Source organism: Gigantopelta aegis, chromosome 15, assembly GCF_016097555.1.
Source record: "Gigantopelta aegis isolate Gae_Host chromosome 15, Gae_host_genome, whole genome shotgun sequence".
Classification (NCBI taxonomy): domain Eukaryota; kingdom Metazoa; phylum Mollusca; class Gastropoda; order Neomphalida; family Peltospiridae; genus Gigantopelta; species Gigantopelta aegis.
The window spans coordinates 30,269,045-30,288,162 of NC_054713.1; the positions used below are offsets into that span (position 1 = coordinate 30,269,045).

Sequence of the window (19,118 nt, forward strand, 5' to 3'; positions counted from 1 at the left end):
CAGCAATTAATGTTGAACCATTCCCAGCTTATTAAGGCATTACGACATTCGAGACGGCCACCACTGTAACAGTTGGAACAAGAAAACCACAATGTATCGCATTTTACATCAACCAGGGCGAGAATTTTGTGTTGTTTAAGTTTATGGGTCATGGAATTGATTTATAGCGGCGTTTTGCTAACTGAATATCTCGGTTATGCTAACTGAATGTACAATCTTTTAGATCCAAAGTGACAATAAAAATAGCCGTCATCAGTAAGAAATTACAATATTTCACATTACTTCAAATACAGAGCTTTTTATGGGAAGAGAAAGTAAAGTTTTATTTAACGACGCCACTAGAGCACATTGATTTTTTTAATCTTATCATCGGCTATCGGACGTCAAACATATGGTCATTCGGACACTGTTTTGTTTTAGAGGAAACCCGCTGTCGCCACATAGGCTACTCTTTTACGACAGGCAGCAAGGGATCTTTTATTTGCGCTTCCCACAGGCAGGATAGCACAAACCATGGCCTTTGTTGAACCAGTTATGGATCACTGGTCGGTGCAAGTGGTTTACACCTAACCACTGAGTCTTGCGGAGCACTCACTCAGGGTTTGGAGTCGATATCTGGATTAAAAATCCCATCCCTCGACTGAGATCTGAACCCAGTACCTACCAGCTTGTAAACCGATGGCCTAATCAAGACGCCACCGAGGCCGGTATGGGAAGAGAAATGCATGAATCCAAGATTCCAAAGTAACTGCAAAAAACAGCAACACCCCCCCACCCTAAAAAAAACAACCCAAACCCCCCCCCCCCCCCCCAACAAAAAAAACCCAACAAAAACCTAAACCCCCAACCCCCCCCCCCCCAAAAAAAAAAAATAAAAAAAAAAAATAAATAAAAAAAAAATTACAGCTTTATATGTTGTTTGTTTTGCAAATTAGCATCACCTAAAATAATTATTTTGAAACCCACTGCTAAGTTTTAACGGTAAACCAATACTTTTTCTAAAACAAACCATCTACATATTGAATTGCATGTTATAGGCCAAATTAGTTCACAATGCCAACCTTGCTTTTAATAAATGGACATAACCGCGCAAATCACAAGTGACAGATGTTTCTATTTTTATCATATCCATTTTCTATTTTTATATAATTGATGTATACTTTATCATTGCATTTTTTCAACCAAGATAATTTATGTCACAAACTGTGTAATAGTGCGACGCCAACATTTCTCACCATAACAATAATAACGTGGCAATTACTAGTATACTAGTATGCCATATATTCACAGCATTCCAATAACAACAAAGAGATTGCTATACATACAACAAAATGTACTTTATTAAAAAACAAACAATTTCATGATATAGATATTATCTGGTTTTGTGTTTGTTTGTTGTTTTTTCAATCGCGTTGTGTTCTGCCTTACATTCTGTCAAGCAACAGGTATATTTTATTCTTTAAAATATACAAACTGTTCCAGCTACAGAACATTGTATGGTAAATGAGCTATAAGCAGAGCCTAATACGAGAATTTTAAATGAAATAACAACAAAATAAAATAAAACACGCACAAATGATACCCTGAATGTAATCCCTAATCCACATAAAAAACAAACAAACAAACAAAAACAACCGCAGCTACAATCCTATGCGAGTGCGCGTCCTCATTTTGTTGTTAAAGAAAACACGGCTCATACAGCAATAAGAACATGCAAATCAATAACCGGCCTGGTTGGGTCGTGGTTAAACAGAACCCGTGCGTAATGGAAAGGACCATCACGATGGGATAGGATCTGCAGTGACCATTTCATCCCTAAGGATTACAACAATTATTTAATATGGTCAATAAATATGACACCTTTTTTTAACATATCTGTTCCAAGCCTGTGTTCCCACTGCCACATGCTCTACTGTTGCGTATTACAGGAAACAAGAAACCACGACGAGCACGAGCTAAACTAGACCTCAAAAGGGTGAGGCGGGGAGGGTTCCAGAGCAGGGGCGGCAGTGTAGAATATAGTGGTACGGTTCGAGGTTGCCAGACTCTTCTTTCAAATTAAATTAAGAAGGACATTTTCACAGATACAACAAATATAACCCACGAAAGTGCCACTTGGAAAAGTGTTACGGCCATGCACCGTCCCTGCAGTGGTGTAGGAAGGAGGCCCACGGGAACCCCCACCCCTACCCCATCAAACTTTTTTTTTTAAACCATTAAATTTTATAAAATCATATATACACATGCATATACATGTGTACATAGGATTGGGGGTCTGACTCGGGACATGGATAGATTCTATTCCTGACTTCGGATGCAAATTCAAGACCAAAAGAACAGGTTATGTAGTATTAGCTCTGTCTACACAGGGGAAGCGCAAATAAAAGATCCCTTGCTGCTGATCGGAAAGAGTAGCCCATGTAGTGGCGACAGCGGGTTTCCTCTCACAATCTGTGTGGTCCTTAACCATATGTCTGACGCCATATAACCGTAAATAAAAATGTGTTGAGTGCGTCGTTAAATAAAACATTTCTTTCTTTCTTTCTTATTGGCCCCATTATGCGGTTGACTGAATGTTATATCCGTGACCTGTAATACTAACTACGCCTACTTTTTAACAAGGAAGTCTTTCACGGGAACAGCACACAACGCTAACGTGGTATCTACGGTCTTCTACAAAGTTTAATGGTAAATGAAATAGAACCTTACTGAAATATGGTTTCTCCGTGAGTTAGTGTAGAGAATACGTCATTTATTATATTGAGTGTTTTGTTACTATAGTGAATAGGTGAGTTAGTACATTGAGTGTTTAGTTACTATGGCAAATACGCGACTTACTACATTGAGTACGTTGTTACAACGGCGAATACTTGATTTTCTACATTGAGTACGTTCTTAACCGGTGAATACGTGAGTTATACATTGAGTACTTCTATATTTTTGTAACTTAGTTATGAATACTTTCAAACCCTCTGGCTGATTTTCTGTGTGTTTTTGTATTTATGTATGTTATTGTACTTTCACCATTTTGTCACAATGTATTAATTGTTCTATGTAAACATGTCCTCATATGCCGTAGAATACGGCCTCATTGTAAATAAAGTTCAGTTCAGTTACTATGGCGAATACGCAAGTTAACTTACTACAGTGAATACGAGTTACTACATTGAGTACGTTATTACTACCTGGTTTAGTACACTGAATACGTGATTACTACAGTGAATTCGTGACTTACAACAGTGAATTCGTGACTTACAACAGTTAATTCGTGATTTACAACAGTGAATTTGTGACGTACCACAGTGAATTCGTGACTTACTACATAGACTAGATGACTTAGTACAAAATGGACATCTCTGATCGTCAACGACAACGTCGGCGACGTGATGCCATCCGTCAACTACAACGTTACGGTAATGACAAAGTGGCCTACTTCACCAGCGTCGGAATGGACGGACAAGAAGAAAAGGTAAGACATTTTTACGTTGATATGCTTCATGGTAGCACACCGCCATCCACGTTTGTATTGAAGGAAGGAAATGTTTTATTTAACGACGCACTAAACACATTTTATTGACAGTTATATGGCGTCGGACATATGGTTAAGCCATCGGCCATAAGGCTGGTAGGTACTGGGTTCGCAGCTCGGTACCGGCTCCCACCCAGAGCGAGTTTTAACGACTTAGTGGGTAGGTGCAAGACCACTAAACCCTATTTTCTCTCACTAACAAGTAACCCACTCTCTTGTTGACCCCCACTTGGGTTTTGGTGTGTCCTTTATTTTTTAATATCGATAAGGAAACAAAAATCAAATTTATGAAACATTACTACGTTTATAGGTAAAATAAGTCATGTGATCACTAACACCCATGCATATTATTCAATATCAACTTTACTACCTAACATAATATTGGGGACGGGCGAACCGACAAATAGTTGGGGGCAAACTGACTTGGGAGTGGAAACGTCTGGTACCGAAACCATTGACGATAGTTTTTAAAATATCCTTGTTTAAAAAATTCATAATAAAGTTTTATATAAATTCACAGACATTATACTCCAACATCATTATCACTTATGAAAAAAGTATTGATAAAAAATAATAATAATATTTTTTACTCCATTTTGCAGCTGGCCCGAATTAATGTTAGTCACGAAAAAACGTACAACATGTACACATTCTACCTACGTAAATTAGGCCTTCGGTACAACAAACAAACAAACAATAAATAAATAAAATCGATCTGTACATCAGTTTCTACATATTTTTATTTCGTTTCATAGTTAATGCAAGTTGAATACGCCGTATTTTTATGTTATTTATTATTTTTAATTGTGTACGAAAACGACTTGCTAGACTGATTTCAGATAGAACCCGTATTTCGTGAGGCGTCACCAGCGTTGACTTCACCCCAAAGCCTTGTGTTTTTCGTGCATGACCAGCCATGCGTGTATTGCGATACGAAGTTCAGTGTAAAAGGTAACACACCTAGTAGCCTATATAGACGGTATAACTAACATTCAACGATAAAAATATTCAGTCTACGGTGGAACAAAAAACAAGGTAAGTGAAAAAGCAATTTGTTCTTGAACTAAACAAAGATATAGGAACATAGTTTTAAGTTGGATTGATACTTCGCCGCGGACTCTTGTTGGCGTGTAGTTACTCGCCCAGTCCGCCTCCTGTTCAAACGGGAAACAGAAAACTCGTATGGAAAACGAACTTGTATGTAAAAAATCACGGTGAACTCGTATGAGGATGTTTGGATATGCAGATATACTTTGATATTTCTCTTAAATGTGTATTTTGACACTTGTTTTGTATACATGCTTCTTATTTATGTCACCATCAGTCAACTATTTGCGTGTCAACCGCAGTTTGTGCGTCAACAGCAGTCACCTATTTTCGTGTCATGTTATATATTTTGTGTCGTATGTCCTGTGTGTCCATTGTAGGCAAGAGTCGCATTCCACGGCGTGATGTCATCTTGTTACTGGTCGGTGCCAAACCACACAAGGCGAGTCTGCCATGGTTCCGAGTGAAGTTAACTGGGTGGATTTTGGAGCGGATTTGTCAAACTCTGCATAAAAACTACACACAAGTTGCTATACAGTATTGGATATATAAGTTTGTAATTTCCATACGAGTAAGTCTTCCATATGAGTTCACTGCATTTTCCCCCATACAAGTAAGATTTCCATAGGAGTTCACTGCATTTTCCCCCATACAAGTAAGATTTCCATACGAGTTCACTGCAAGCCGTTCAAACCTAATCATCATTTTTCAGGGGCGGGACGTAGCCCAATGGTAAGGCGTTCGCAGCTCAGTGTTCTACGCTCAGTTTTATAACTTATTCTTCTCTGGCTAGTGGACAAAAAAAACTTACTCGCCAAGCTTAAAATGTTATTAGCCACACTAATCTTTTTGTATTATTTATGCATGTGTTGAAACCATCATAAAATTGTCATTCTACATGACTGATGCTGCTGGATTAAATAGTTTGAAACAATGAAATTGTTTAGTTTTCACTCAATCATGAATTTGAATTGAGGACCATTTCAGAATTGAATCACATGGAGATGGGAGGGACTGTAATTATAATTTGCTGCCTCATATGTCTGCTATTGTTTTCCTACGTATCCTACCGTTTAAATAAAATATTATTTTGTGGGTGGTGGGTATACAAAAAACCGGTCTCCCCTCATTTGATTTGTGCCAGCAACATGCTTGCTAATTTTTCTACAATAGGCACAGTGCATTGTGTCAGTATTATCGTCATGCTGAAGCCACGGAAACTGAAACTTTTTGCAGGGGTTCTAGAATACGGTTGCCTGATGCCCGAGGCCAGCGTTTTCTGGATTCGGGCCAGTAAAAGTTACTTTGTGCAATCTCGATGGCAAGTAGTCAAAAAAAAAAATATACATATATAATCCCCACACACGCTTTCATACTTTCTTTTAACCACATACTCCACACACCATTCTCTCACCCCAACCCATAATGCACAAAATAATGAAAAAAGAAACCAAATAAAACAATATTATGTCGTCACATAATATTGTTTATAAGTTAACCAATAAAGTTCAAACTTCAAAGCGCTGATGCTTTAAAAAAAATAATGTCTCATTTACTAAGTTAAATGAAATCATAAGTCATTTTACCCCCATTACTTAGTCTGAATAAACAACAATCTGTCTTAAATCACAATATCATTTAAATCACCATGTTTCAACATCAATTTCACCATGTTCTCATTCCACTGAGAAATACACCATGTTATCATTCCACTGAGAAATTCACCATGTTCTCCTTCCACTGAGAAATCCACCACAACCATATCACGATCCACTTTCATTGGTGATATCAGGTGATAAAAACTACAATTAAAAAAATTCCAATAACTACGTTGTACTGTACTTATTATACAATGCACAAAACATAATTTTATACATTCAATAAAATAACAAATATATATATTTACTCACGCTCTTCTACCAGCTTTTCAAACACCATAGTTCTCTCTCTCTCTCAAAATGTTCAAGTAATTCATAATATCAAATGCACTCCTTTTATTCCACAAAAACACTCACTCACCCAAGCTACACTGCTTTCATCGCACTCCAAGCTATACCCCAATCTCTCTACTTTAATTAAACACTCTACTCCTACATTGCTTAAAGTACACTAACAATGAACTGACAAGCTAACTAAATGCAATGTTCTGGCTTTCCCTTACCAAAAACACACAAATAAAACCCAGTGACTCTGTAGCTCATTAATAAAATATACACAACCAATATATACACCAATATATATACTACATATTACCCTTGACTTGTGACAAGTACAATATAGTATTCGGAACATGTTTAGTCGGCCGATTACATACATGATCCAGAAATCGATATCAGTTGAGATATTCCAAATGGTTGTGTGCATTAAAATAACACACCGATCGAAATATCTGGATTGTTTTAGCAAGTATCTGGATTGTTTTAGCCAAATCATTAAAATCAGCCATGAGTTCCGAACGGTACCGAAAATTAATACGGAATTCATAGTGATCAATCGGACAACTTCGTAAATAACAAAGTGTTTTGACTGCACAATGATGTTAACAAATTCCATTGGTTTTCGCTGTTAGGACTCTGAACGCACATGCCAAACTAATTTAATACTTAGACGTTTTTGGAGTCAGTCGCCAGATGGCGATAATAATAAATTCAATCAGTCGCCACGCCAACATTTTGGTCGCATTGGCGACCATTTCGGCGTCGCTGGATACGCGGTCGGTCTGGGATCGATCCCCGTCGGTAGGCGCATTGGGCTATAATTCACTCTAGCCAGTGCACCACGACTGGTATATCAAATGCCGTGGTATGTATTATCCTGTCTGTGAGATGGTGCACATAAAATATCATTTGCTGCTAATCGAAAAGAGTAGCCCATGAAGTGGCGACAGCGGGTTTCCCCTCACAATATCTGTGTGGTCCTTAACTATATGTCCGACGCCATATAACCTAGCCCGAGTACTCTGACTGTAGCCAGGGCTGAATATCTGTCCAAATGTCCGTCTAGCCCTCTACAGTCAGAGACCAAGCTATGTCATTTTCTAACAATCGCTGCCCACCACACGGTAGTAAACGATTCCCGCTCTAACACCACAACAATCCAATGTTTGACGTCAAATACCTTTACATCGATCATTTTCGAGTTACTTGATTTAAAACCCATTTGTTGGGGTGATAGTAGGTACATGTGTTTGTATAACTTTTACCATTTTGTTGTGGCCTATAACCGGAACTACCATTACTCATATTGAAATCCAAATGTTACTTAGGAAACCTCACTCTGGGCCTAATCTACGAAGGCCATACATTCCTTCTTTCTTAATTAGTGTGTTGGACGGACATTGTTAACATGTGTAGTACTAACAATATGATTGACCCTTCAATAATAACACTGAGTGACTGATATTTTAGTGACTTATTTACAGACTTATTTTGATGCATTTCGCTTCAAAGAAAAATGTTCTGACACTATAAATGGCTTTTGTGTTGGTTTTCGGTTGTTTGTTTTTTTGTTGTTATTTTACAATTTTCTCTTACATTACTCTTTTCACGTTGGCGCCAATGCTGTGTCATACTTTACACAACTGCAGTTGGTTTATTCGTATTACCATCATAATCCTAGTTCTTTGTGTGTCATGACAAGCCATCCGTGTATTATGATATCAGTTTCATTGTAAAGGGCAACACACCTTGTATATAGAAGGTACATCATACAACAATATAAATATTCGGTCTACGGTGGTACAAAAAAAAAAGGTAAGTGAAAATACAATTTTGCCTCGAATTAAAGTTACATTATCTGGTTACTATATTATAACATCATGTACAAATGTGAAATACAAGCTCAAATGCACTTTTAAAAAAGTCGTGTGATATCGTCAAACATATACGCTTGATTCGTCGCCTGTGTCGCTCGGCAAAGCACGAACAACAGCCTGTTGTCAGTTTCAGTTAAAACGTGCCTTTGCCGATTTCAAATTGTAGGGTTCGTCTCAAAAAATTAAAAGAGAAATCTTGCGCTGTAGTTAAAACCGGTTTGATCTTGACAACGTATTATCGACAGTCGTACCTTCCTATTTCAGAATTGATATTTTATAAAGTGTTAGTAGAACTTTCAAAGTTTAGTTTGTATACTAGTAACACATTAATCATGTATATATTTTTAAAATAAAATATACTAAAGTAGACAATGAACGTTTTCACTTCTTAATTTTACGTGTTAAAATCGACAAATTCAAATAAATATTATTTCGTTTGGAAAGGGTAATGTTGGGGGTGGGGGTAGGGGGTGGGGTGGTTGTTTAACGACATCAAAGATAAAGCATATTGATTTAATAATCATCCGACCCCATACAACCGTAAATAAAATGTGTTGAGTGCGTCGTTAAATAAAACATATCCTATTCTTCCTTCCATCTGCTGTTGGATGTCTAACATTTGGTAATTTTGACATATAATCTTAGAGAGGAATCGGATGCATGTGCAGGGGGAGGTCGAAACCCTTACTTGCTTGCCCAAGCTTAAAAAAAATTGAAATGTTTTTTTTTGTTTGAGCATGGCCCCATATAAACTTTGCTTAACACAGTCTATAACCCCAACCCCGCTGAAATCTCTGCACACGCGCTTTGGAAACCCGCTACATTTTTGTTAGCAAGGGATTATTTATATGTACCATCCCACAGACAGGATATCACATACCATGGTCTTTTTGTATACCCGCCGATGGGGATCGATCCAAGACTGACCGCGCATTTAAAAAACCCCACCTTTTAAGGTCTAAGTAATGAATAAAAATAACATATAGTCTGAAAAATGTTACGTAAATCGAACACGGTATCCTCTTCCTCTACCCCTAGAGCGTTACGTAATTAGTAACACCCCCTTACATGTAACGCGTATGCCAACAGCTGGCCACTGTCAAAATGTCAAGGCAAATCCCCCACTCACCGACCCCTGGAAAGGCGTTGTACCATACCTCTATGGATATAAATATGTTTTGGAGATATGAGACGACCCCTCAATCAAGACAGTTAAATTTGTTCAAAAATTGCGAAATCTCACGTGATCTCTAGTTGGGGAATTCTATACTTGTGATAAGCCAATGAAAACCGAGATCGGTACGAGCCCGTCAAAAGTGTTCCACTTTCAAAATCATGGCTTTGTTTTTGACCTGGATAAGCCAGCGTAGTGAAACCACCACATAGATTTTGAGAGGAAACCCGCTGTCGCCACTACATGGGCTACTCTTTCCGATTAGCAGCAAGGGATCTTTTATTTGCGCTTCCCACAGGCATGATAGCACAAACCATGGCCTTTGTTGAACCAGTTATGGATCACTGATCGGTGCAAGTGGTTTACGGTGCACTTTCCTGTGAAATTATGGATGTGTTAGTGTTCCTTAAAAAGAACGTGATTTTCGACTAGACAATAGATTAATGAGCTTTTAGTTTAAAAAAAAAAAAATACTGTTCTTCCTTTTTACAAAACGTTTTCACTTGTATTCGTGGACGTGAATACTTATTCGTGATATGTGTCGTATTCGCGATATGTGTCGTATTCGTGATATGTGTCGTATTCGCCACTATGTATATTCGTTACACTCCTACTAGTTACACGCGCGTAACACATACACAGGCTTTGTAACTTCGGCCCTATTATGACGTCCAATAAAAAGTCATAAATGCATAGTATGCATTAGCTTTTCAAAGGCCGTGGTATGTGTTATCCTGTCTGTTGGATGGTGCATATAAAAGATCCCTTGCTGCTAATCGAAAAAAGTAGTCCATGAAGCAGCGACAGCGGGTTTCCTCTCTCAATATCTGTGTGGTCCTTAACCATACGTGTGATGCCATATAACCGTAAATAAAATTTGTTGAGTGCGCATCGTTAAATAAAACATTTACTTCCTTCCTTCCTTCATTGGCTTTTGGGGGAAGGGCACTTCAACTTTTGGGGGATGTCTGAAAATAATTACGAAATTCCAAATTCCAGCTCCAATTAGCCAAACAATATATAAAAGCCGTAAAACTCTTTAAATTAAGTAGTATGTAAGAATTACCATATATTTGACATCCAATGGTTGATGATTAATCAATTAATGTGCTCTAGTGGTATCGTTAAACAAAGCAAACTTCTTGTGTTCAAAATATGAGCTGTTTAATAGTTCCATAAGCTTACTGCATGTCAAACACCTTACAGGGCCGTAGCTAGGATTTTTTGTTGGGGGGGGGGGGGGCAAACAACTGACTAGTTAATAGTCTAAAACTACTTAAACGGTTAAGAAGATTATTTTCATAAGTTTCTATAATTTTTCCCGGATTTTTTCTGGGAGGGGGGCAAATGCCCCCCCCCCCCCTCTCCCGCTAGCTACGGCCCTGAAAACAATCTATAAATCTGCGACGAGCTACAGACTACACAATTAATGTAATTGTGGTTGGGAAAATGTTATTGAATGGGTCGATATGAGAACAGCGTTATTTCCTTACCACCTGTTGTCAATAGAACACATGATGATATTGGCAGAATTCAACAATAAAGTTAGTCAACCATTCACATTAGGCTATGTTGTTTACATTTTCACGTCAATTTATTTCAATGCGTATATCCAATTAAGGTTCATGCACGCTGTCCTGGGCACACACCTTAGCTGTCCAGGACAGTGGGTAAGTTGTTAGTGGTTAGTGAGAGAGAAGTCGGTGTAGTGTAGGCTACATTGATGATATTTTCATTTCAACTTGCTTATATCCAATTAAGGTTCAAGCACCATATCCTGGGCACATACCTCGGCTATCTGGTCTGTCTGTCCAGGACAGTGGGTTAGTTAGTGGTCTTACACCTACCCACTGAGTCGTTAAAACTCGCTGGGAACCCTGTACTTAGTGCCAGCCTTATGCCCGAGGTCGATATTGATTACAACGGCGTCAGCTTGTACAAATGATCCTGTATGTATCGGCCCAATGTGAGTTTGAAATTTATTTATTTATTTTTAAATGTTACATGTAATTATTTATTATTATTTGTTTTAATTGTCACATGTGTGTAGTAGTATTAGTTCCATTAATATGAGCATTCCGTTTCGGATGCACGAATCATATAAAAGGACTGTCACATCTTCTATGCAGTCAGCAACATTTCTTTTAACTTTAACGTGCGTGACAAATCGTGCCGAATCAGGTGCCAAATCGTGCCAAATCGTGCCAAATCGTGCTAAAATCGGTATCCTGCGACACGATTTGTCACCCCGAAATATTTTGTCACCCTGTGGTGATAAATTGTGCTAAAATGTACAGCCGATACACGATTTGTCACCCCCGATAGAGGATACCAAACGAGTGGCCGTTTGATATAATTTATTTTACACCGAGTTACTTAAAAACATATCTATCTTTAAAAAGTTCTATTTTTAAAGAACGAGTTGTAAGATAAATGGTATTAAACGGCCACGAATTTAGTATTCTATTTATCACCCTCCTACAATTACCGTGGCATTTGTTGTATATCCTGAAAACACGGGTTTCCCCAGGGCCGTTAGGCGTAGCGGCCCGACACGCCTTGGTCGGTAAAGTAATCGCTTTGACATTTTCAAAATGTAAACATTTACGACGCCATGACCTCATTTTACTGACGTATGAATACATCAACTGATGTCAATGGAGTATCCGTTTGAAATAGAAATCTACTTCCGCGAACTTATAAATAACTCGTAATAGTAGCTAAATGCAATTAAAAAACAACAACATAATTTTATCTAACAAAGTGCGTTTAATAAATTATTTTCAAATACTCAAAATACAGCGGCAACACGAAAACTTCTTTCTTTCATTCGATTGTATCATCTATTAAGAAAGTACAGGTTAAATATAACATGTGTTACCGTAATTTCACTTCAAATCCATATTTCGTAAATAGTACAATTTTTAAATACAATATTTTCTACAAACACAGTCAGGTGCTTTAGTAATTCTCAAATCAAAACATTTGATTAGCAATTTTGTCCTTGGTATTTTCCCAGTTTATTGTTATTGTAAAGCGATGTAAGTTACGTCATTGAAACAATGAAGTCATTCAAATTCAAACTTAGCTATATTAATGCAATGCCTCGCCACATTAAAATAAAACCGGTCTTCTTTTCTTGGGCCTTAACAAAATAATTCAAAGTTCTATATTAAAGGCGCTCAATCACGGATTTAGTGGGCCTTATTTCTCTAAATATGGATTATAAATAGAAATTACACTCATTTGGAATACCAAACCTAGTTATTGTATGATCCAAAACATTTTAATTAAACTACAATTGAAGGGATTCCATGATACGCTTCATTTTTAAAATTTGGAAGTCTTCATGTGAAAAGTCACGACAAATCGTGCTAAAATATACAGCCGATACACGATTTGTCACCCCGAAATGTGTTTTGACCCCGCGGTGACAAATCGTGCTGAAATGTACACCCAATACACGATTTGGCACTCTTTACGCCGACGCCATTGTCACTTTATTTTTCATCGCCATTGTACCTTAATGTTTCTCTCCCTTTGTCTCTTATCTTTTTCTTCGTTTGTTTTAGATACGTTGACCTTCGTTTTACAAGGTGGAACAGGACTAACTTATTTTCAGATAGTATAAACCTGCTTTTGACAGTTTAAAACAGCTAACATTACTTACAATTCCACAACCTTTGTGTTTCTGGATGCCCCTAATGTTTGCAAAATAGAGGGGTCATATCTGGCTGCCCCATGGCCATTTTTGTGGGGACCAAAGTTTGAGGGTGGATTTTAAGTCTTTGGAACCTTTAGAAACAATTTAGCCCTCATGTGCCCTCACAAAATTTCCCGATAACTCCGCCAGATGACCAAATCTATCATGGCCGTCGGTGGCCATACTGAAAATCGGAAACCACCATATCTCACTTAATATGGGAGTTAGAATAATGAATAAGGAGTCTTATTTTCATTACATAGAACGTACATAATGTTCCGGTGGGTTTGTAATCTTGACATTGAAATCCAAGATGGCCGTTCTCTACCACAGTCATAATTGGAAATCGCTGGAACTTTCGAAATATTTATGATAAATCGTAAGTGAATTGCCTGTTTGCACTGGAAAGACGATGCACAATCAATTGGTGAGGTTATTTTTGCAAGTTGAGATCACCCCGATCTTTAAATCCAAGATGGCAGCTGTTTATTATATTTAAAATGACAAAAATGAGAACTAACAAATAGAATGATAAATGAGATGTCATTCATGATCATTTTATGGGTCTTTTATATAATTTGATGTCATTTTGACCTTGAAATGTAATATAGAGGACGTGGCAGCTGTATTCAAACTATGGAAAACGCAATATATTTCGAAATAATTGTATGTCCACTGGAATCTTAAATTCAATGTGTAATTGATTATAACAGAAACCTAGTCTGTCTCACAATAATGAAATGTCAGAATGACCATATGTTTGACGTCCAAATGAACTGTCAGCATCTGTTACACACTGCCTGTATACTGAATGTTCGTCGGAGTGCTAGTGGGATTTAAAAAAAAAAAGACCAGTTAGGACCACGGCAACAGGAGAGGGGTGTGTGAGAAGGGAATGACACGAGTAGATGAAAGCGAGATCACTGCTTTTTATTCAGAATTGTACGAAAGAATCGCTGTGTGATATGACAAGACATAAAAAGTATTATTCTTGGTTTATTGTGAAGCACGTTATATTACAAACGTACACTGGTAGCATTAGTGGCGGCCATCTTGAATTTCCTATGATGTAATCTCAGACCAACCTAGTAGATGCTTTAAATGGGTTCCATAACCCCCAAAACCTAGTATTATGCAAGATTTATAGCGATGTACGTTATATTTAGAACATAATTTAGGGTAATATTGGCGGCCATGTTAAAATTCCTGTGATGCAATTTCACATTAATCAAGAAATTAGATTTTTTAGACCCTAAAATCTATGACTAGACACAAAAGTAGGTTTATTATAAAGCAAGTTATACTCAAAATATAAATATGAGACAATACTGGTGGCCATCTTGAAATTCCTACGACAGTGCTTGGCAGGCCCATAAGAACCTCTTGTGAGTGGTGGGGGTGGGGAGGGGGGTCGGCGGGTGGAAGTTTGGGGGTCGGGGGCTGTGTCCCCATACTTGACTCGCATAAGCGTACGGGCTCCCATTTTTGTACGGAGGCATGCTGGCTTTTGCCCGAATTAAAACAAAAATGGCCGAATCTGGAAAACAACAGTTATTCATATTAGCATTACTACCAAACAGCTATATAGGGTTTCAAAGACATCACTGCGTATTTTTTACATGGATTACAACTAATTTTGAGGATAGAATGAGGAAAATACATTTTTAAAACGGTCTCAGGTTAGCACATTTTCCCCGAATATCTGTTTAATTTTTGCCCGAATTTGAGGTTTTGCTCCAGCCTCATACGCTTATGCTTGGACATAAAAGGTAATAGAGTGATAAATAAATAGACAGCTTCACATTACTATGAACGGAAGTTATGAAAGCGTTCTTTACTGAGCACGGGGAGGGACGTAGGCCAGTGGTAAAGCACTCGCCTGGTGCACGGTCGGTTTGGAATCAATCCCCATCGGTGGACCCATTGAGCTATTTCTCGTTCCAGCAGGTGCACGACGACTGGTATATCAAAGGCCGTGGTATGGTCTGTGGGATGGTGCATATAAAAGATCCCTTATTACTAATGGGAAAAAAATGTATCGGGATTCCTCTCTAAGACTATACGTACAAAATGTTTGACACCCAATAGCCGATGAATAATAAATCAATGTGATCTAGTGGTGTTAAACAAAACGAACTTTTTTTATTCAGAAGCTTCGAACCATTTTTCAATTTTCACAGAGATATTAAATGCTATTGGACGCTATCCAGAGACCGGGCCCGGGACAGACATGCTTGAAACCCTAGTGGTATATAAGCATGTAAATAAATATTGGAATGGAATGGACGTAGGAGATATGGAAAAAAAAATTCCGGACATTGTTGGTTTTACAGCGCCTGAAGATATCGAGATAAACTGTGCATATACCTTTATCATGTACTGACCCATTTTCACACAGAGTTATGAGCCCTTAGAACTTAGGAGATACGAAAATTCGTTTGACCCGGTAGGGGACATGTATTTCTTCAACGGTATACGCACATTGCTTGTTATTGTGTGCATAAGGTGATACTTAAATATATGTCTGTCTGTGTATATTTGTAGGTGATTTCCACTAACTGGAACCATTACTACTAAGATGCATGGTGAGTCCACGCCGACCAAGAAGAAGAGGAAACTGCCAGGTAACTATACAGCTGCAGGCGCGATGTATCGAAATACGTCAGACTAACAGTGAGATGAACATTTAAGTAAATCGGTTATTACTCGTTTCATTTATTCTTGTTTTCGTGCTTCAATCAAATTAAGTTTTAAGCACGCTTTGCTGGGCACACACCTCATCTATCTGGACTGTCTGTCCTGGGACCCGTACCACCACCACGAAGCGATCTTAGCGCTAAGATCACCTTAACTGCATATGGTAGGTTGGGTAACTGGTTTAAGGTGCCCACATACCTCGAAGGTTTCGAACACGCCCATCCCGGGATTAACTTCTAAGTAAGGGAGGGGGGGAGGGGGGGGGGTGAAGTTTGAGTTGGGCGGAATTTGGAATTAATTTAATAGTTAGGACAAAGACTTAAAGCCAAACATGGAGAACTGATCATTCTACTCATGTCTGGAACAAAAAAAGAAGAAGTTAAATCCAAAAATAAACTTTCACTGCTCGGCCGAAAAGGTTTCAAGTGGTTTGAGGAATTTTGACGAGCTGCCAAAAATAACGTGCGTCAGACTACTTAAAAAAATAAAAAATAACCCAACCCCACATAAAATTTTGAATGGAAGCCAAACAAATTTAAAGTCTGACTAAGCCCTTATATTATTTGGAGGCAAAGATTTGCTGAAGGTTGGCGTCTACGACGACTGGATAAGTTAAGGGAAGTTGTAGTGTGGAAGATGGTCAGTCCAAAAGAAGAGGTGCTTGATCACGTAGACATAGGCATTGCCAAAGATGATCTGGGTGATTCTGTGGATCGCCTGAGTGTCCATATACGTGAGCAGAAGTCCCTGTTTAAAGATCCCTTGATCACCCGTGGATCTCGATGGCTGACCACTGAAGTCTTCCCGGAATCAGATCTGGTGAGGTGAATATCAAAGTCGCCGTTGTCGATAGTTCAAGGGATTCGCTTCACACACACACACACACACTCACTCACTCACTCACTCACTCACTCTCTCTCTCTCTCTCTCCGGTAGCCTCCAGTCAAGTGTGAGACGTCAGAATTGTCGCGTACCAGTAACTTGGCATACTGGGGTCTGATGTTGTTGACCTGTAGGCTCCACTTCAATGTTGTGGAATCCTCATGTGGTAACTGTATAACAAGACTACAAGTGTATTTCAGAATTATCAAATGTGTGATATCCAATAAGCAGACGATTAATAAATCAATGTGCTCTAATGGTGTCGTTAAACAAAACCAACTTTAAACTTTACATAAAAGACACCAATATTTTTTTCTTTTGCAGTTCCCACCTTGAAGTGTGGAATGATATTTGGAATATGCGGAATAATTGGCCTGGCGATGCACAGTTATACTTGGAACTGGGCGGCGTTAGTTTTAGGACACAGCGAGCTGCATGTAAATGGAAGTGACACCAGATTAGTGGATAACAGCAATAGTAGCTGGTTGCCCAAAACACAACACACGAGTACAGTTAATAAAAACATTAACTGGTTCCCGAAAGTGCAGAGACCCAGTACAACAGATAAAAACTTTAGCTGGTTCCCAAGTAATAAACGGAAAACCAAACCGAGAACCAGTGTCATAAGTACTACACAGAAAACAACAAAAACCACGAGTGTAATAAAAAACAAAACAGACAAAACGAAAGAGACCAGTTATGTGCACTCTAACGATGATACATTTTATCTTGCGACTAATATAATTAGCGGTGTCGGTCTTGGAAACTTAATCTATCTCTATGCATCGCTGGTGGGTCTAGCTAACAGCAGGAACATGACAGTAGCTCTACAAGCAAACCATCGTCTTAGACAAATATTCCATCTGGAAGCAAAGGTTTTACCAGATGCAAACATTTTTAAAAAATTCAAAAGAGTAACTTCAGAAAAATGTTGTATGTATGACGAAACGTTTCTAGAAATGCCTCGAAATCGTAATTACACAATTGACAATCTGTTACAGTCGTGGAAGTATTTTAGCCATGTGGAATCAAATATTCGTCATCAGTTAAGATTTAAAGATCACATCAAGTCCGTTGCCGAGAAACGAATTCGAGGATTTCGTGAAAAATATCAGTTAAAAAGTCCAGGGGAGATAACTCTAATAGGAGTTCATATAAGAAGAGGTAATAAAGATTCCGAAGTAGCCAGAAAGTCCGGAAATTACGTCGCTCCGCCAGAATATATCAGAAACGCAATGGCGTATTATGTGTCTAGGTTTTCAAACTGTGTTTTTGTTGTTTGTAGTGATACGATGACTTGGGTGAAAAAACACATAAAAACAAATTCAGGGATGGAACTGATATCAGAAACGAACTCTCCGGAAGTGGATATGGCCATATTGTCTCTATGCAATCACACTATTATGACAGTGGGGACATTTGGATGGTGGGGAGGCTATTTAGCTGGGGGCACTGTGTTGTACTATAAAAATCCGTATGACGAAAAAGATCAATTCTGGAGTAAGGTATTCAACAAGGCTGACTACTACCCACCACATTGGATACCTTTGTTGTGAAATCTGAATTCTATCCACCACACTGGATACCCATGCGAACGCTGCATTAAATGGCGGTGTTCTGACTTTGGAAGATAAATCCCTTAGGCCAAAAATACATATAGGCATACATTGCTAGTCATACACCATTCCACAGACAGGATAGCACATACCACACACTTTGATATACCAGTCGAAACAATGTGCTCAAGTCGGTGAAACGTCTGTCACAAAAAATATGAATTGTTTATGTCGGAAGAAAATCTAAAGGTGTATAATCATGTCATTTGTAATTCTCTTAACACTAATCAAGGTAAAGATAATAAATATGTCAATCATTCCTGAAATTATGTGATTTGAATTTGAGAGAAGAAAAGAAAACTAACATCCGTCACATGTAACGTCCAGGCCTGTACGCAGAAATGTATGGGGGGAGGGGGGCGTGCGTAATCGAAGACCCAAAGGGCCGGAGTTGCTAGGGGGGTCCAGGGGCATGCCCTCCGAATTTCTTTTAAATCTAGAATGCAGGAGATGCATTTTCCTGCATTCTGGGAAGTGAATTTGTCACATCGTCGGACTAATTTTTTTTTTTTTACACGTCCACGGATGGACCTCGGCAGACTATGGGGGGGGGGGGGGGGTGCGTACGCGACCCTCCTCCCCCCCCCCCCCCGCGTACGGGCCTGAACGTCTGTCACAGAAAAAAAGTTGAGTCAGTAACGTCCGACACATTCTGA

At 38.6% G+C, this 19,118-nt stretch overlaps 1 protein-coding gene across 7 annotated transcripts; it reads left to right on the forward strand.

Moving 5' to 3' along the window:
- Positions 1-2,002: 2,002 nt before the first annotated feature.
- LOC121390104 (galactoside alpha-(1,2)-fucosyltransferase 2-like) lies at positions 2,003-18,721 on the forward strand. 7 transcript variants are annotated; one of them, XM_041521830.1, is made up of 4 exons: positions 2,003-2,688; positions 3,283-3,469; positions 15,812-15,891; positions 17,171-18,721. In XM_041521830.1, the coding sequence occupies exons 3-4, from the start codon at positions 15,846-15,848 to the stop codon at positions 18,400-18,402; spliced, it is 1,278 nt and encodes a 425-aa protein (XP_041377764.1). In that variant the 5' UTR covers positions 2,003-2,688; positions 3,283-3,469; positions 15,812-15,845; the 3' UTR covers positions 18,403-18,721. The 7 variants fall into 7 exon arrangements, with proteins under 7 accessions (XP_041377764.1, XP_041377762.1, XP_041377761.1 ...); XM_041521828.1 differs by having other exon boundaries at positions 2,003-3,469; XM_041521827.1 differs by lacking the exons at positions 2,003-2,688; positions 3,283-3,469 and adding an exon at positions 4,453-4,564.
- Positions 18,722-19,118: the final 397 nt, after the last annotated feature.

Bases quoted from the DNA above. Each gene is read 5' to 3' on its own strand.
- LOC121390104 (XM_041521828.1), top strand. From the start codon at position 15,846: ATGCATGGTGAGTCCACGCCGACCAAGAAGAAGAGGAAACTGCCAG. The intron at 15,892-17,170 runs GTAACTATACAG...TTTCTTTTGCAG, and splicing joins GAAGAAGAGGAAACTGCCAG to TTCCCACCTTGAAGTGTGGA.